This window comes from Grammomys surdaster, unplaced genomic scaffold, assembly GCF_004785775.1.
Source record: "Grammomys surdaster isolate TR1022 unplaced genomic scaffold, NIH_TR_1.0 126176, whole genome shotgun sequence".
Taxonomy (NCBI): domain Eukaryota; kingdom Metazoa; phylum Chordata; class Mammalia; order Rodentia; family Muridae; genus Grammomys; species Grammomys surdaster.
Window position 1 is genome coordinate 3104582 of NW_021620983.1, and position 20058 is coordinate 3124639.

The following is a 20058-nucleotide window of genomic DNA, read 5'->3' on the forward strand; positions in this document are numbered from 1 at the left end:
TTTGACCAGTTGTGGATCCCTGAAATAATCTCTACCTGTTGCAAAAAGAAATTTGAGAACATAAAAATCTCAAGGAAACATACCATCATAGTTCATGAACTCTAAGGGACAATTCCTTTCCATTTCAAATTCTTGTTTTGAGGCTTATGGCCTTGATCCTATAATCCTCAGAGAACTTCCTCAGCCTGCTGGCTCCTCTGTAGACGGCCCTCCAAAGTCAGAATTTGCTTCCTCATACTGCTTTTCCAGGGGTCGTAGCAAGAATTTGGCTCCCTGTGGGAAATGGGGTGTGCTGGTGTGGGGGTATCTCCCTAATCGATCCTGTGTCTCCTTATTGATGCGTTCATTCCTGTGGCCATTTATCTGCATACTGTGAATGGGTAAAGGGCCTCTGATAGAATTTCATGTATTTAGAATCACTGATATTGGTGCATATGCATTTGGAGTTATTTCCTTTTGCCTAGAACAAGGTGAGAGTGACATTTGGAAACCATTACCTGATATAGATTTCAGGTAAAAAAGTGTACACGTCCTTTATATCGTTTTAATTCGGGGAAGTTACAATGACAATAATAAAAACATATAGAAAATGTATTTTAATTCATCTGAATATTTCTGTGTAGCTTCATACAAACGCCTAAGTATTTGCCATCTTAATAAAATACAATTTGTGGAGCTGGAGAGATGGCTCAGAGGTTAAGAGCACTGACTGCTCTTCTAGAGGTCCTGAGTTCAATTCCCAGAAACCACATGGTGGCTCACAACCATCTGTAATAGGATCTGATGCCTTCTGGTGTATCTGAAGACAGCTACAGTGTACTCATATAAAAATAAATAGATCTTTTAAAAAAATAAAATACAATTTGTAAATAAAACCAATCATGCTATTGATGAATTGGATTTGTTGTTGACTTTGCATACTCTTGTAAGCAGTGGGCTTTTGGTATGTTTCTGTTCATTACCAAGACTAGCAACCACTAACAACCTCCCCCCACTCCCAGTAGGGAATAGGAAGTAGGAAGTAGGGAATCTTTGCATTAATTCGTCATTTATTTCTACAGTGTTTTTAAATCCTTGTAATCTGTTTAAAATGCAAACAGGGTGCAAAGCATGCTCGTGTGTCCATCAAAACAGGAGGATCTTTTTATTCCTCTAGGTGTTTGGGATCCTTAAAGCGCCTTTCAAGGAGAAGGCTGGAGAAGGTTCGATGCTGAGGCTGGAGGACCTGGGCGACCAGCGCTATGCCCCATACAAGTACGTGCTGCGCCTCTGCTACCGCGTGCTGCGACATTCGCAGCAGGACTACAGGAAGAACCAGGTGGGTCCTGACCCTCAGCGCTGGCTTCGGTGGCTGTGTAGACCGGAGGAGGTGGAAACTGGAGTTTGCAAGGACGAGCTTTATATGGGTACCTCAGAGGACCACCTGGAAGGACTGTGGAGATAAACGGGTGTTCGTTCTTAGGAGTTAGACTCGAAAGTGGGATGTGCCTATCTGGGTATGGTCCCAGCACCTGCTGAGCAGGGTACATTGACCCATTCTTGGCGTGAGGAGCTTGGGAGATGCGGCCTTGCTGCGTGCGCACCTAAGATATCATCTAGTGGCAAAGACCCAACTCAGGCACCTGAAACGGGAGGAAGGGACTGAGGAGAGGGAGGGTGGGGGGCAGGTCTTTGATGCTCAGGGGCTGGGGAGCTCTGGAGAGTTGGGAATCAGCTACATGGCTGTATAAGAACAGGCAGGTTTTTTTTTTTTTTTTTTTGGAAGACAGAATAATTGGATTGGTTACTTTTTATGTCATTGTGACCAAATTCTGATATGAAGAAACTCAAGGGAGGGAGGGCTTATTTTGGCCCTCAGTTTGAAGGTGAACAGTCTCTCATAGAAGGGAAGGCACAGGGTGACTCCTCACCTCTTGGCAGAACAGGAAGCAGAGAACAAACAGGAAGTTGGGTTATAAAATCACAACGCCCACCCTCAGTGACTCACTTTCTCCAGAGAGGCTCTTAGCCAAAGGTTCTGCAACCTTCTATAATCTGTCCCCTGCTGGGGACCAAGTGTTCCAACCCATATGACTATGGGGGACATTTCATATTCGAACTATAGCAGGGTAGGGAGAAGGAATGACGGCTTTGGAAAGGCCGCCATAGTCCTGGTGCAGTCTGAGCTGTGGAAGATGGGTTGGCTTATGTGGATCTAGGGATGTATCCAAAAGCTGTGTTCTGCTAGTGAAACCTCATGGAAGGGAAGGTCTCACTTTGTCTTAAAAATATCTGAGTCTGGAGAGATGATGGGTCAGTGGATGAGAGCACTAGCTTCTCTTCTAGAGGACCTGAGTTTGATTCTCAGCTCTCACATGGTAGCTCATGGCCCCTGTAACTTTACTCCCAGGGGATCCAATGTTTCCTTTTGGCCTCTGTTGGCACTGCAGGTATAGGGTGCACACACACACACACACACACACACACACACACATACACACACACACAGAGGCAAAACACTCATACACACAAAATACAAATAATCTTTAAAACTGTAATATTTTGCATTGGGTTCAATAAGGCAAATGTCTGACATAAAGCTATTTACATTATTGACCACCCAGCAGCTTATTCTTCATGTATTTCTGACCTAGTAGAAGGGTTGATGTTTCCCTGGTGTTCTTCAGAGTCTAGGTCATGAGAGAGGGGCTGGTAGGCCGGGCCTGGTAGCTCCGGGTGACAGATTGGAGGTGAGGGATGGTGGATAGATGGTGTGAGTGGGATGGTGGGGGGTTAGGGGGATGGTGGGAGGTGAAGGAGTGGTGGGGAGCGGGGGATGATTGAAGGTTTGGGGGATGGGGGGGGTTTTGAGGGGGGGGTGGGGGGGGGGGGATGGTGGGGGGTGGGGGGATGGGGGGAGGGGGAGGGGTGGTGGGTTAGGTTTTTGGGGGTGTGGGGGTATTGAGGCAAGCTAGCAGCAGTCAGCTTGTATTCCTTTCATTACAGTTTAAAGCAGTTTTCACACATCAGCTCGATTTAAACAGTTGAGATCAAGAATGGAGACAGAAGCTTGCAATATGCTCAGACTTACAGTGTTTTCCGTTTGTTTTCTTTTTCCATTTTTTTTATTGTGGTATTGGGGAATCAAACTTGGCAGCAGGCAGGCACCTTGACTCTCCGACACCCTCAGATGCCTGCTGCAGTTTAAAGAACGGATCCAGCGAGTAAGCCCAGGCTCGGAGTCAGCTCCTGAGGGCTTGAAAGTATTTTGGCGAGAAAACATTTTTTTTCCTTTAGGAAGAATGCGTTAAAATACGTTGGCTTTGGAATTCAGCTTCAAGATTAAGGAAGTACCAGAAAGAATATGTAAGACAGGTTAGCTAGACGATAAATGATCCATCAAGAAACAGGAGCAATCAGGCAGTATAAATAGATCCTGGATTCAGATTCTTGACATACAATCCATAGTATAATAAGCATCTCTGACACCGTCCTGGTGATGAACCTAGTTCTTTTTGGTTGAAATGCTGCCACTGGCGTCGTCGTAATCCAGTTTCACTACATTCCTGTAGGATGGCAGTGTAGAGTGTGGCGTTCATCTTTCCACGGGAAGGGATATAGATCCAGAACTAAGGTAGACCTTCAGACGCTCAGGGATGTGGTACCAGAGGCGTCCAGCACAGCACCTGACTGGCTGAGCGCAGGGGTGCGTGTGCAGAGGCAGCTCCTCCCCACTTCCCTTCTTGGGTCTCCTGAGCTAGTTACTTCTCTTGTAGCTGTGATCAAAGCTTCTCAAGGAGCAACTGACAGGAGTTGTTGTCTGGCTCAGTTTGAGGGCCCAGTGCATCATGGCAAGGGAAGCCTGGCAGTAGATGGCTTTGGAGGAGGGGTGGTACCTTAGGACAGTGGTTTGTTACATCTGGCACTTGGTGTTCAGAGACATGATGGAAATCTGCCCTGAAAACACCCATCTCCTGACACGCAAACACATATGAGCATGTGTACATACATGCATGCACACATACAATCACCTGCCAGGGTAGATACTGACATGCTTTCTAGATTTCCTTGACATGTGTCACAGTGGGTGACTCACTCCTGTTCTGTCCTTTCCTGTCATCTCTTCTCTCCTCCCCTCCCCTCCCCTCCTACCCTCTCCTGTCCTGTCCTGTCCTCTCCAGTCATCTCCTCCCCTCTCTTCTCTTTTCACCTCCTCTCCTTTCCCCTTCCCTCTGGAGCTTCCTACCCCTCCCCTCTCTTCCCCTACTTTCCCTCTCTTCCCTTCCTCTCCTCTTCTATCCTCTCCTCTCCTGTCATCTCCTCTCCCCTTCCCTCCTCTTCTATCCTATCCTCTTCTGTCTCCTCCTCTCCCCTTCCCTCTTGTCCCCTCTCCTCCTTTCCCTTCCCTCCCCTCCCTTCCTCTAGAGCTAACTCACTGTTTTGAACAAGGATGAAGATTCCTGGGTCCTCACCAAGGCTCAGGTCCTCTACCCCTCATCTTTTCCTGCAGAATCTCATCAGGAACGGAACTCTTTTCTCCATTCTGTCGAATTAAGTATGTTGGCATTTGTTCAGACCCCCGTGGGTGTCTCTGTCACCTCAAAGACTTGGAATATTTCAGAAGAGGTGGTGGGAGGAGAGTGAGAGCTGGAGGCCACGAGGGAAGGAGCCCTGTCTTCAGGGTATGACATGGTGCTGCGTTCATGAACACACAGCAGATGCGGCTACCTGCGTAAAACCTGCACACACAAATAGACAGGACTAACTGGGAGGAAGAAGTGGGGTCTGGCAGGAGTAAGAGTCATGAGGAGAGGGTAATGGAGGGCAGATATGGCCACAGTATACTGTATTATGTGTGTGGAACTGTCAAAAGTAAAAACCAAGACAGCTTTGCATTCAGCAAGAAGCAGTGTGAAGAGGCCCTTCTCTCTCAGCTTGAACTGGGTGGAGTCACCGAGGAGACTCGCCTCTGGGCAGGTCTGTGAGGGTGTTTCTAGGTCTTACCTGAAGATGGAAGACCTTGAGTGTGAACAGCTCCGTACCATGGGGTGGGCCCAGGACTAAATAAAGAGAGAAGGCAGCTGAGCACCAGCCCCACCCTCCTTACTGAGTGCAGGGTGATCAGCCTACCTTCTTTTGCTCTGGCTTCCTACCACAGTGAGCTGTATCCCATGATCCTGAGCCACAGTCAGCCCCTCCCTTAAGGTGCCCTGCAGGTAGCTGATCTCTGTAGGACAGGGGTTAATCTCTCTAGGACAGTGGTTCTCAACCTTCCAAATGCTGTGACCCATTTATAAATACATTTCCTCATGGTGTGGTGACCTCCAACCATAAAATTACATCCATTGCTATTTCTAACTGTTGTGAATGATGTAAATATCCGTGTTTTCTGATGGACTTAGGTGAAAGGGTCGCTTGACCCCCAAAGGAGTTGTGACCCCTTTGGGTTGAGAAGAGCTGATCCAGGGTAACTACTCCAAGCAGCTTTCTGATGGTTTATAGAATAAGGTTTTAAATGTAGGCAGAAAGCGTTGTATTTTATCTTTTTCCCCTTTATAACCTAATAAAGAGTTCATGTGTGATTTAGTGCTCACCCAGGCCTTTAATGTTGTGTCTGGGATTATTATTATTTAGAGAACTCAATAGCATCTCTAATCTCATTTAATTATTCATCAACATCTTAGAAGTTGGCCTCATCTTGGAAGTGTGACTCTTGTGGTCATAAAAGTGTGTAAATCAATATGGAGCTTTAAAGCGATACACTGCAGAAGACTTTCACTCTGGTTAATTGGCTGCCCAACAGCAAGCCATCATTCTGAGAGGCCACAAAGCACTGCCTAGATTATAATTAGATTTGTGTAACCAATATCACTTTCAAGGACTAGATATGTTCTGGCATATTTTGTCCAAGGCAGAAACCACTTTCTAATCGGTGCATTCCCAAGGAGAAACCCCCAGAAATGGAAAGCCTTTGTCATTGAGGAGGGTGCACTCCTAGCTCTAAGGTTATATGGACGTGTGACTAGCACACAGAGTGTGACAAGTGATCCTGGTTTGGGACCTAGCGGAGTGAGTGTGAGGGACAAGGAGCAGGGCTGGAGAGACCGCTTAGTGGTTAGGGCACTGGCTGCTGCAGGTCCCAGCACCCCACATGGGGGTCTTACAACCACCTGTAACTCCAGTTCCACGACATCCGCCACCCCCTGCTGGCATCTGTGGGTACTGCATGCACGTGGTATAGAGACATGCACACACACACACACACACACACACTCAACATTAAATAAAAAGAGCAGACATACATAATGCATTACTGAAACTCTCAGTGACATTCTCTCTCACTGCAAGAATAACATTTTGACTTTTGCCGCAACTCACAAGGACTCTCCTTTTTTTTTTTATACAAGAAATTATCATCTAACCAAGCTGACTCTCTCTTTTATACAATTAAAAATATATTTATTTTATGTATATGGGTGTTTGGCATGTATGTGTACCCCGTGCTGCCTGGTGCCCACAGAGTTTCTGCTACCACAGCTCTTTGTGGGTGACAGCTCTTTTTGGATGACACTGCATTGCTTGGCGTCTCTCTCCCAGTGCACCCAGGGTTGCTGACCTCACATCCTTTCTGTTCTTGCCCCAGCTCATTTTTTTCAGCCTCTCTCATCTGCAGTTGGCTCTTGTCTCCAACCTCGGTCTTGTTTCCCTCATCCACGTGTAAGAGGATGCTTGTTTGCTCTCCGCCATCCTTTGTCTCTCTACAGTGTGATCTCCAGAGAGAAGCTCTCTCTCTCTCACGTACAGCCACATCCATAGCCCCTCACACAGAACTTATGAAGCCATGATGAGATAGTTTTTGTGTGGCTGGCTGTAATTAATAACTTGAGCTGTTATTTGACCCTATTTGATCAGTCTTTACTGATACATGTGCCATTGATGTTACTTATCAGGGAATTTATCTTGTCATTCCAGTACTAGTCTGAGAAAACAAAAACAACTCAAATCCACGTAGGACCTTCAGATGGTGGCTCAGATCTAAGGCCCTACGAGGGAAGCATCAGGCAGTCAGAATGCTTTAAAAAAATTATTATTATTTTACCCGAAGTTGATAGTTAGGGCTTCTGGTGAGGGTTAGAGGACCTTGGGCAGGCTGGGGAAATTCTACGTTACCATGACATAAAAACGCAATTTGGATTTGTTTTTGTCAGTTGCAAGAGTGTCAGCACCCATTTTAAAAAGTAATGATCTCTACACAGCTTTTAATTAGTCAATTAGGTATCTGGTTATTTGTGGTACTGAGGAGGGAACCTTGAGCCTAGCATGTTCCACTTCCCTCCAATGACTGTAGATATCTTTTCCTTCATTAAGAAATTCTCTTTATTGAAGATTATTTACTTGTTTTGTCTTTTTTGACAAATCTTTACTGGGTTTTTCTAGTAGCTCAGCTGATCTGAGCTGCTGGCCCTCAGGCAGTCTGCTGGAAGCCTGACACCTCTCTCTCTCTCTCTCTCTCTCTCTCTCTCTCTCTCTCTCTCTCTCTCTCTCACCAGGAGTACATTGCTAAGAACTTCTGCGTTATGCAGTCTCAGATCGGCTATGATATTTTGGCAGAAGATACAATCACAGCCTTGTTACACAATAACCGAAAACTCCTGGAGAAACACATCACGGCCAAAGAAATCGAGACCTTTGTCAGCTTGCTCAGGAGGAACCGGGAGCCGAGGTCTGCACTGGTGGGAATGTCGGGGGCCACACCAAGCTCTGCTCTGGTGGGGATGGCGGGGGGGGGGACACCAAGCTCTGCTCTGGTGGGGATGGCGGGGGGCACACCAAGCTCTGCTCTGGTGGGGATGGCGGGGGGCACACCAAGCTCTGCTCTGGTGGGTCCCAGGGGGCTTGCACATTGTTCTTTGGCTCCCTGCTACCTCAGATGGGAGCAGTGAATACAGAGCAGCCAAGGGCACCCACAGTGCTTTCTCTCCTAAGTCCTGTAACAGTAAATGCTAGATCGTGGACAGGGACTTCCTGAGGTGTGCACCCTAACCCTCTTATCTGCTCACCTCCTGAATTGTGCGCCCTAACCCTGTTATCTGCTCACCTCCTGAATTGTGCGCCCTAACCCTGTTATCCGCTCACCTCCTGAGGTGTGCGCCCTAACCCTGTTGTACGCTCACTTTGTCTTGTTTTTTTTTGTTGATATATGGTTTTGGAGACACTCACTTGAGGGAAGATAAATGATTTTCTAAACACGAGTCCTTGTTCTAAGGGATGGAAATCACCTAATAAACAGAGGCAAACGATCATTCTAAACAAGGCTTATATATAATAAAATAATTATTTAATTTGCTTTTGGTGATGAAGTAGATGAACAACACGCGGAGAAATACCGCACTGAGCAATAGTAAAACCACATCAAAATAAGCTTTTCTAACTCCAAGTTATGCTTTTGTTGCGGGGATTTTACTGGAATGCTTTGTCTTGGGCTAGTGAGATGATACAGGCAGTAAGAACATTTGCCAGTGAAGTCTGATGGCCCCAGTTCAATTCCCAACTCTGGCAGAAGAGCTGTGTGCAGTGGCACTTGGCTCTCATCTGTAAATCCAGCACCCCTGGGAGGTGGGAGGTGGGAGGGGGGAGGTGGGAGGGGGAGGCAGGATGGTCAGCCAGATCCACACAGCGCAGCAGCTGGGAAGACAGAATTGACTCCTGACCTCCACACACACCATGGCTCCCCATGCCCAAATCCAGACATACACTTTGATACTTAAAAATTTTTTAACTTAAAAAATGAGTGGGTACATGCAAGATTCTGTGTTTAAGGATGAAATTGTTGAGGAATCGGTAAAAGGTATTCAATTAGAATATAGAAATAAAACGCTTGTCTTAACGTTTGCCATTCATTCCCTTCCTAGGTTTCTGGACTACTTGTCTGATTTGTGTGTGTCCAATAGCACGGCCATCCCCGTCACCCAGGAACTCATCTGCAAGTTCATGCTGAGCCCCGGCAATGCGGACATTCTCATTCAGACCAAGTAAGCTGCTCCATGGGGGCGCCTGTCAGAACACCCCTGGCTGAAGTGTGAGTCTTAATGGATTCCGCGTGTCCTTGGTCTCCAGGCTGGTGTCCATGCAAGTGGAAAACCCCATGGAGAGCTCCATCCTTCCTGATGACGTTGACGACGAGGAGGTTTGGCTTTACTGGATTGACAGCAACAAGGAGCCTCACGGCAAGGCCATCAGGCACCTCGCCCAGGAAGCCAGGGAAGGCACCAAAGCCGACCTAGAAGTTCTGACCTATTACAGGTATTGGGGACACTCATACTCCCTTCATGTGGCCACAGGGAGCTGGTTCTCTAAAACCTCTGGGAATTACAGATAGAGTAAGAGGACATTTAAAAATCCTGTCCGAAGGTAGGAGCTGAAGTGGTTAAGACCACCTAAAAAATTCAAGATGAGAAAGTTAAACACCTGTGCTTTCCACTTGCATTTTCTGATGAGCTTGGGGCTTTCGTGCAGGAAGGCATTTCTTCCTGCTCCTGATGGGACATAGGGGCAGAAGAGAAGCAATAAGACCTTGGTTGTGGACTGAGGGGGAAGAGGGGCTGAGTGAGACAGATCTGGTGGCAGGAAGTGGCAGTGGGTTAAGATGGGCTCTTGTGAGCACGTGCTCTTCTGAATTCAAGAGGGGCAGTTGTCTGTAGCTCTTAAAGGTCACCTGTGTTTAGTAGCAAAAGCACTAGAGGGTGTCCTCAGGGGTCAGTATGTTGGGATCAGTTGGGGGGCTGGTGTAGGCCCTCATCTTGGGGAGGCAGAATTTGACTGCGCTTATCCCACACACAGCCACTGGGGTGGGTGCTCAGTTACAGGGAAACACTAAGACACCGCTCTCCTAAGAGGTGAGAAAGTCAGAGGTGGTTCGGGGGTCCCTGGGCCTGCGATGAGGCTGGGGCTGTGGGGTTCCCAGACTCCTGGATATCTAGGCACGCTGTTGTAGAAGATCAGAGAATGGAGTCAGGGTCCATAGCCCGGCAGAGGCAGGCTTGGTGGTGGTTGTGGCTGGGAGCACAGAGAAGCCTTCTACAGGAGATTAGACTGCAGCTATGCAGGTGAAGGCCTTCTTCTTGGCTTCCCACTGTGGATCTTGATGGAAAGAGACAGTTTATGGTTCTAAACAGTTTATTATCATGGTGGAAAATGGATGTGTAAAGCCATATTTTACTTTTTAAGGTGGGCCTGAGATTAAATACCTTTTGTAGGGAGGGATATATGGGAAGGGAAGCTTATTGGCTAAGCCCTCCAGGCCTCTAGGTCCCTCATTAACATGGAGAACTCTGTTTGGGGCCTACTTGACCACAGGTCACATCTCTTTTATGTGAGAAGCATGACACAGTCCGGAGTCTGGCAAGGAGCTGTCAACTAATCCTCTGGTGTGTGCCCATCAAGTCTCCGGGTCTCAGCCTGCTCTTCCTTACTAAACTTCCTGGCATGGTTTTATGTCCCACAGGCTGGCAAGATGGCTCAGTGGGTAGGCACACTTGTCAAGGCGAGCCTAATCACCTGAATTTGATCCCTGGAGCTCACAGTAGAAGGAGATAACCAACTCTCAAAGTTGTCCTCTGACCTCCACAAGAGTGATGTGACACATAGATTCTCTCTTCCCCCTTCAACAACAACAACTGTTAATGACCTAACTGGCTCGGAATTTAAGGGATAAAACCCCAGGCAGAAGTTGGTGAGACCAGAGAAGGATGCAGAACTAGAGTCTCCCTGCTTCCATATCTCTCAAAACCAAGCCAGCAGGGCATCCTTAATCCTAGAGGCTGAGGAACCCGTTGGTAGCACCATGTGGAATGATCCTGTTTTCTTTTCAAACCAAGTAGGGACAAAGTCAGTGTGGATTCTGGAGACCTGTCCCCACCCCCACAGAGGCTGGGGAAGGTAGGGAGAGGTGACCTCATGTGACTCACTGTCTATTACAGGCTTGGTGGATTTGATCTTAGGACAGAAAGCCTGACTTCGAGAGGCTGTAGTGATGGGGACAGAGTAAGACCTGTGTTGGCATTTGTTTACAAAGAGTTTGACTCCGTGTTCTAAGTACTTATCAACAGCTGTCATACCCAGAGGCTGGCTGTGCTTTGTCTGTTAGGGCCGTAATAGCAGTGAGAGGAATACTGTAACACGTCTCTCGCATTTAGGTACCAGCTAAACCTTTTTGCAAGGATGTGCTTGGACCGCCAGTATCTGGCCATCAACCAGATTTCAACACAGCTGTCTGTAGACCTGATCCTGCGGTGTGTGTCTGACGAGAGTCTGCCCTTTGACCTCCGAGCATCTTTCTGCCGACTCATGCTCCACATGCATGTTGACCGAGACCCCCAGGAGTCTGTGGTGCCTGTTCGCTATGCCCGCCTCTGGACGGAAATCCCCACGAAGATCACAATCCATGAGTATGTCTGGAAACCTTATGTCTTAGTTAGGGCTACCATTTCTGTGATGAAACAGCACGACCAAAGTAACCTGGGGAGGAGAGAGTTGACTTGGCTTATACTTCCACATCTCTGTTTTTCATAGAAGGAAGTCAGGTCAGAAACTCAAACAGGGCAGGAACCTGGAGGCAGGAGCTGAGGCATAGGCCATGGAGGGGTCTTCCCATGGCTTGTTCAACCTGCTTTCTTATAGTACCACCAGCCTAGGGGTGGGGCCACTTACAGTGTGCTGGGACCTCTCCATCAGTGACTAAGAAAAAGCCCTGCAGTCTTCCCTGCATCCTGATCTTAGGAAGATAGTTTTTCAACTGAGGCTCCCCTGTCTTCAGTTGATATAAAACTATCCAGTATATTGCATTCATTGTCTTTTTCATTGCTCTGACCATTTGAGTAGCCAAGGAGAAATAATTTAATGAGGGAAGGGTTTATTTTGGCTCACAGTTTGAAGGACAGTCCAACTTGACTGGAAGGCTCAGCCCCAGGACCTTGAGGCAGCGCTACCTTGAGTCTGTGCACCGGAGGCAGAGGGAGCTCACTTCTCATTTTTGTTCTTTATTCGATAGTGGCCTTCAGTCCAGGGTACGGTGCGTTCCACGCTCAAAGTGGGCCTTCCCTTTTCAGTTCATTGGTTCTGGAAACATCTTTGAGATGTGCCCAGAGGTGTGTTTTCTAGAGGAATTCTAGATTCCATCAAAGTGACCGTGAAGATGAAGTGTCACAGAGATGTTTCTCGGGATGTTCAAGTTCAGCCGATGAATGCAAAGTGAAGCATCTTCAACTTTGGAATGAGAAGCTTAGGAAGGCATTTGCACATTTATGTTCTCACGTCGGTCTGGGAGGAGTCAACAGGATACTCCCCCGCAAGGACAAATGCCAGCTTTCCAGCAGGGAGCTAGTGAACGACTAATCATAACAGCCCCAGCTTGCTGAGTGCACGATGCACTGGCAGACCCCACCTGGCTCTATCCATTTCAGTTTGCAGTCGCCCCTGATGAGCCGATGGGATGCTCACCCCAAGAGATTGAGTGATGTGTCCAAGGCAGTGCACTCTGGGAGTCAGACTGTGTATCAGTCCCATTTTTCAGTCTTTGTCATCAATTTAACTTGCTCTTGTATCTGTCTGGCCAGGTATGACTCCATCACAGACTCTTCCAGAAATGACATGAAGAGGAAGTTTGCCCTGACCATGGAGTTTGTTGAAGAATATTTGAAAGAAGTTGTAAATCAGCCATTTCCTTTTGGAGACAAAGAGAAAAATAAACTGACATTTGAGGTATTTAAAATTAATAAATTTATTTTCTGCATGCCTAGTGCCCACAATGGTCAGAAGGGGGCATCAAATCCCCTGGAACCAGTTAGTTGTAAGCCATCATGTGGGAGCTGAGAATCATACCCAGGACCTCTGGAAGAGCAGCAAGTGCTCTTAACCACTGAGCCACCTCTCCAGCTCCACTTGAGGCATTTAAAAATACTCATGGCAGGATTGTGTGTTCTTGCTAGAAACCAGCTGCAACGAGCATCAAAGACTTTCCTTTGCTCTAATATTTAGAGTATTTGATATAATTCCATCTGTTGATGATAAAAATATAGACTTGCTATTTTAAACTTTAATTTTGTTCATTAACTTATTTTTGTAACCATTTGTGGATATTTAGAGATGCACTTCACATGCTAATTACACTACAATCAAGTGACTTGATATGATTTGAAACAGAAGAAGAAAAATAAAAGAAAAACGTAATGTTACAGATCCCCTCCCAGGACAAGTTTGTAAAAATAAAATAATAAAATAAATCACCTTTTCTGATTGGGCCTTTGTTACAGACGTACTCAGCAACTAATAATACCAACTCCTAATAGATTAATGGTCAGTAGAATTGCAAATGAAAGTCCACTTTACTTCAATTTTTATTATGTCTTGATAATTAAAATGCCCTATCTCAATCATCAATTAATTATAGCTTTCCTTGTTTTATTTTTGTTTATATGTAATCATTACGCTTGGTAAACAAGGGCAGTTTTAGATAATTTATATTTATGGCCTTTCCCCCACCTTCATGGAAGTGATGGGTTTTCCTTGTTGACCTGAATTGAAATGTGAGGATAATATAATAACAATAACGATAACAATAATAATACAGAGAGGTCCCTGTCAATCATACCTGGTGTATCAGTTATCTGGCGTCATGAGACACCTCTCCCACGTGTAGCAGCATTTCTGAGTCAGTAGCCGGGGTGTGGTGCAGTGGCATCTGTTCGGTTGGTCAGTCTTGTTTCTGCTTCTCTCAGGTGAGTGTTGGTAGCCTTTTTGCTGTGCTGGCTTGTCACCTCAGCCCTTTGCCACATGGCTTTTCTGTGTCTAAGTGTCCTTGTGACACAGCACCTGGCTTCCCACAGAGAGCAAGAGAGAGAGAGACTGAGAAAGTAAGGGAGAGAGAGAGAGAGAGAGAGAGAGAGAGAGAGAGAGAGAGAGAGAGAATGAATACCCACAATACCCACAAGCAGTGTTCTGTCATCTAACCTTAGGAATGACGCAGCATTTTGCTTGTGACACACACCAGCCTGACACATCGTAGGAGGGACAGCCTCTACTGCAGCCATATCTTAGAGGCTGCATCTCACCCTCCTTATGTCCTGTATTACCCAGAAGGCCACAGGCCAGTGTAGGGGCCATAGAATTCTGGGCCAGTTTATGACTCATACTTGATAAAATAATTTAACTACTGATTAAGTGGAATCCTTCTGACTTAAATTTATTTAAGTGGTAAGTATTATAACATAAACATCCCTTAAGTCACTTTGAAGGCTCTGAATTAATCCCAGATCTGAGTCAGTCACAATCTGAACAACCCCTTTGCAGAGATTTTAGTTCCCAGATGTGGAAGAATTAGGGGCTTAGAATTTCTCAAGCACTTTAGATACTGATTCTGTTTTCCAACGCTCCTCTCGCCCATGCAGGTGGTCCACCTGGCTCGGAACCTGATCTACTTTGGATTCTACAGCTTCAGCGAGTTGCTGCGGCTGACAAGAACCCTGCTGGCTATCCTAGACATCGTCCAGGCCCCCATGTCCTCGTATTTTGAAAGATTAAGCAAGTTTCAAGATGGAAGTAAGAACTCTGAGGAATGTGATGATTTTCTTTATTAAGTGGGAGGGAGATAAAACCAAACATATAACCAAACATATAAAGAAATACACGTAATGTGCGTGTGCAGGCCGTACAAGCACTGGCTCACAATGGGGCTATGTGATAGCAGGGCGGACATGCGAGCACTTTCCTGTGGTGATTGTGTGTGTGTGTGTTTGTGTGTGTGTGTGTGTGTGTGTGTGTGTGTGTGGTATGTGTTCACATGTATATGGGCACATATGTACTGGTAAGCATGAAGGGGTTTGTGTGTGCACGCGTGCATGTGTGTGTATGTGTGTGTGTGTGTATACAGGTCTGAAGTTAACATTAGGTGTCTGTTTAAACCACTGTTCACTTTATTAATATAGGCAGTATTTCCTGAGGAATGTTTCATGAGTACACTCATCCCAGCTACTCTGTGTATTCAGTATTCAGCTTCCCTAGGGAGCCCTTGTCTCTGCTTTTGGAATGCTGGGATTGCAGGAGCTATCATGCCTGCTTGGCTTTGACATGGGTTCTAGGGATCTGAACCATCAAACTTTCAGAACTGTCCATATCATAACATAACCATATATATATCATATAAAAAACTATATATTTATAACCATTTATATATGTATACATGGAAACACATGACACTGGGGAAGGGGACACTCTGCCCAGGAGTCATGTTGAATGAGAGGGTGGTGCTGATGCTGGCCTCTGGGAAAGTGGAGCTGGAGAAGGGCTTATGCAGACAGCACAGTAACAGCCACAGTGACACCCAGGACAGGATGGAAAAGGAGACACCAGATTCTGAGTGCAGACATGAAGAGGGACTGTCCAATCAGAAATTTCATGTGAGTCACAGAAAAGCTGAAAGGCTGCATTGCTGTTACCTCAGTCCCAGCCTTGTACACAGTACAAAAATTGCCTGAGCCCTTTACCTTCAGGGTGACGTACAAGGAATTTAGTGACTGCCTCAGAAACCTGAGCATTGACTGAACAGTTACTGGAGAGATATGCTCACATGTCTCTTTACTCCAGATAGGACACTGTAGGCCAAAGAGATAATTCTAGTCAAGTCTAGCTTAGTGAACCACTGAGTTTCCTGAGTTACTTACAGGAGTATGTGTGACTCAAAGATAGCCCCATCACTGGGAAAGCCCACCCCAGCATGGGCAACTCAGGCATGCTCAGCCCTGGATCTCCCTCACAATGTACTACTGGTCGTCAGGCAGAATGGAGCCTCCTCTCTCCAGCAATTGCCTTTTATATTTATAACTTTGAGGAGAGAACTTTGTGGATCATGTAAAGTTTCAGGAGCTTCCTGAGTCTTGTGTGTTTCATTTACTTCTTTAGTCCTGTGAGTTTCCCTCCTCCCTTCAGGAGGATGTGTTTTGATTTGGGAGAAACAGGTACGCTCTGTGGATGTCCTCATAGGCACAGGTGTTTGAACACTGGTTTCACAGTTGGTGGTATTGTTTTGGAAGGGTGTAGAATCTTCAGGAAGTAGAACCTTGTTGGCGGAAGTGGGTCACTAGGAGTGAGCTTTGACATTTATAGTCTCATCTTACTTCCTGTCCATGGAGAAGTGAGGAATCTTTGCACCACGTCCCTACCTCCATGTCTTCTCCACCATGACGGGATGTATTCTCTTCAACTTCGAGCCAGAATAAACCATTCTTCCCTTAAGTTGCTCTTGTCTGGTATTCTGTCACAACTGGCAGAGGCATAAAAGGGGGTTGTGTGACAGGCACCTTCAGAAAGTTGAAATACTGAGATAGTCCAGTATATGAGAACACATGGAGAAAAGAGACCTAAAGGATCACAGGTGGTAGCTCAGGGGCATCTGGAGCTGAGCAAGGCTAGAAGTGGGGAGAAAGGAGAAGGGCCCTGGTCTTGTGCGCAAAGGGAAAGAGATAATGTGAGCCTGGGCATAAGTAAGACCAGGAAGAAGAAGGATGTGTGTGTGTGTTTGTGTGTGTTTGTGTGTGTGTGTGTGTGTGTGTGTGTGTACCTCAATAATTCTCTGAAAGAAGCAGCTGTAGGAACTTCTCAGTAACATGAGCTTCCATTTCCAGGCCCCAGCGGCAGCTGAATGTGCACAAGACCCGTGAGGCTCAAGCTAGACAAAGTTCCAGCACACAGACGGGAGGTGGGCACGAGTCCCACTCCAAGTTAAGAAGTCACTGGTTTACTGATAGCTGTTGGGAGAGGGCGAGTCAGTTTTCTTTGAGGATAGAGCCCCTGCTAAGTTACCAGTACTGTAGTGGATGGCCCCATGGCCAAGAATATGAGACCGGCACAAATTGTACTTAATGGGTTAAAAAAAAAAAGGACATGAATTTGGGTGGGTAGGGGTGGATCCTGGAGGAATTGTGGGAGGGGATGAATATGATCAAATTGTTCTACAAAATTCTCAAAGAGCTAGAAACAATACAAAGCTGATAAAGAAAAAAAAATTCTCTGAGGGATAAGACTGGCCCCAATGTCCTGTCTTTCACTGTAATGGGACATCTGTCTTTGGCAAAGACATACTGTCTTCAAGCAAGGGCCTTGGCTCTCAGCAGCCTGTTTAGCCTCTGAGTGCTATCTGCTCTCTGATTTAAAGGCACTGACTGTGTCACTGATCTTTAGGGCTTAAGAATTGTGTCAGGAAGCACTTTTTTTCTTTTTGGTTACACACAGGAGTGACAAAATGAGTGTGACCATAATGACTGACAAATGGACATCCTGGGTATTATTTGCAAGTTGTGCATTTATTAAATTATGCAATTGTTTTCTTTTTATATCAAAGGAAGTAAAGTCCAAAGATTTTTTCCCCTTTTCACATATATATATCTGTGTGTCTGTGTGTGTATGCATGTGTGTGTTTGCATGTGCATGCATGTGTGTTCATGTGTGTATGTATGTGTGTGTATGTGTGTGCATGCGTATGTGTGCATGTCTGTGTGTAGATGTGTACATGTGTTTGCATGTGTGTGGGCACACATATATAAGCATGCTCCGTGTACAGGCTCAATGTTGATGTCAGGAATCAGCCCACTGATTCCTTTATTCCTTAAACTGTACTTTTTCTACTATATTCCCTGAGGCAGGGTCTCTCAATCAAATCCAGAGCTAATCAGTGTGGATATGGATGGTCTCACTAGCCAGCTTGCCCTGGGGTTCTCTTGTCTCTGCTTCCTGAGGTGGGAATTACTCAGGGCTTCTAAGTGCTTGGCCTCTGGTTCTCACATTCCTCAGCAAGCACTTGAACCACGGAGCTGTCTTCCCAGCCTCCAGTTTTACCTTTTACTGATGCTAATAATAAAAGTTACCCTACAACTGTGAATGCCACTGTACCTCCTTCCTCCTTTTTTTTGTTAAAAATTAAACCAATTTTATTTTTAAAATAATTAATATTTCTACATGCATAAACTGTGCTTGGATCAAACCCACCTCTCACTCCATTCCTTCTGACTCTCCTCTTACCCCGCACCCAAATATCCCCTTTCAGTTTCTTGTGTTCTCTCTCTTATTTTGTTTGTTCTTTTAACATTATTTTTAATTGATTTCTTTTAATTAAACATTTAAAGTTACATCAGTCCATCCTTCCTTTTCCTTCCTCCAATCCTTTCTATGCCCCTCTGTTCCTCCTTAAATTGTTGGCCTCTTTTTCTTTATTATTGTTAAACATACACACAAATGTATAAATTTGTAAATACAACCTGCTGAATCTGTTTAGAGTGTCTTAGGCGTGCACGATTTCAGGGTTGACCATTTGGTTACTGGGTAGCCAGTTAGATGTCTCATCAGTGGGAGAGACTAATTTTTTCTGTTTTCCAGGTCATTTGATGCTTGTAGTTATTTGTGTAGGGATGAGGCCCTGTGAGATATTTTCCTTCTGTGTTAGTATGTACTGGTGTTGCACTTCTGCAGGTCTCGTTTGGGAAGTCATAGTATTGAGGTATCATGGGCGTGGCTTCCTTCTCATTGCTAAGAGTCACAATCTCACAGTAGGCTTCTTGGCCCTCTGGCTCTTAAAACTGTTCTGGTCCCATCTTCCAAGGTATTCCCTAAGCTTTAAGGGCAGGCATTGTACTGTAGATATATCCATTGGGATTGAGCAGTTCCTCATCAGTTGATCTTTGCAGTTTGATTAGTTGTGTTTTTTTCTTGTTTGTTTGTTTTTGTTTTTTGCAATGGGCTCTGCAAAGACAAGCTTTTTTTTTTCACGTGGGGGTGAGAGCTACATTTATCTGTGGGTATAAAGAGTATTTAGAATGTAGTTAGGAATCACACTATCTAGTAAAGTGGAAGTGGTGGGTCCTCCTCTAAGATCCATGACATCACTAGACCTGGGTGGTTGCTGAGTTTCTGGTGCCAGGCATGATTTCCTTCCTGTTGAGCCGTTGAATTAGTTAGCCGTTGGTTAACTCCAAAGTATGGATGCCATTATTGATTCTTTAGGGATTGTCTTACTTCTCAATTGCTATGACAAAACATCATGACCACAGCAACTTATAAAAGGAGAGTATTTCATTGGGTGGCTTACAGTTCCAGAGTCCATGACTGTCATGGCAGGGAGCTTGGCAACAGGGAGGAAGGATGGGTGTTAGCAGAGAGCTTATGTCTGATCTACAACACTGGGCAAAGAAAGATAACTGGGAATGCTGTGGGCTTTTGAAACCTCAAAGACCACACCCATTGACACGCCTTCTCCAATAAGTCCACACCTCCTAATCCTTCTCAAACAGTTCCACCAACCAGGAACCCAACATTCGAATACATTAGCCTAAGGGGGCCATTCTCTTTCAAGCCATCACAGGGGTGTCTTGTCTTGCTGGTCACTGTGATTTATAGGCATCACAGCTGAGTGGGAACATTGATTGCTTTACTCGTTTGGAAGCTTGCACAGCACCTTCTGGTACTATGGAAATGAGACTCTAGGAAGTTTTCAGGTTAGATGTAGCGGGAATCTTCTGAGTCCTGAGACAAAAGTGTGTGGTCCCTTTAGCAAAAGGGACTCACCTTCAACCTCTGGGAGGCAACCAAGGCCCATAGCAATAGTCTGTATTGTTTGGGAGTTTCTTGGACTACCCTGAGCAACAGCTTGAATAGAAGTTTCTCATGCCTGGCACTGGGTTTTGTTAGTCAGCGGCTCTTGTGGGAGTATTGTCAGCTCAAGTGTCATAACTTCATTTAATATATGTAAGTATGCAAACATAAAATAACACGATTCCTTGAGGTTTTATCAAACATCCTTGGTGTTATTTGTCCCTCCCTCTCCCTCTCCCCTCTCCAGCTAGAGCCCCCATCTGTTGAGAGCCTTCTTACCTGCCTGCTGTTTGGATGTATCTGGGTACAGAAAAGAAGCTAACAGGCAGCATCAGAATCCATCCCTGAGTACCCTGAGGTCTAGTGAGGCTGTCTAATTAGGACTGTCCTTTGTTTTTGTAGTTGTCCCCCAGTCTCTGGGCCAGAATCTAATAAGGTGACAAC

The 20058-nt window shown here is 45.7% G+C and overlaps 1 protein-coding gene across 2 annotated transcripts in view; it reads left to right on the top strand.

The window, feature by feature from the left end:
• The window catches only part of Itpr2 (inositol 1,4,5-trisphosphate receptor type 2), a 384041-nt gene that overhangs the window by 117032 nt on the left and 246951 nt on the right, over nucleotides 1-20058 (top strand). For both annotated transcript variants that reach the window (XM_028757612.1, XM_028757613.1), the window contains exons 15-21: nucleotides 1157-1318; nucleotides 7530-7702; nucleotides 8892-9011; nucleotides 9097-9282; nucleotides 11175-11426; nucleotides 12594-12738; nucleotides 14424-14574. In XM_028757612.1, coding sequence (XP_028613445.1) covers nucleotides 1157-1318; nucleotides 7530-7702; nucleotides 8892-9011; nucleotides 9097-9282; nucleotides 11175-11426; nucleotides 12594-12738; nucleotides 14424-14574 — 1189 coding nt within the window. The remainder of the gene's footprint in view (nucleotides 1-1156; nucleotides 1319-7529; nucleotides 7703-8891; nucleotides 9012-9096; nucleotides 9283-11174; nucleotides 11427-12593; nucleotides 12739-14423; nucleotides 14575-20058) is intronic.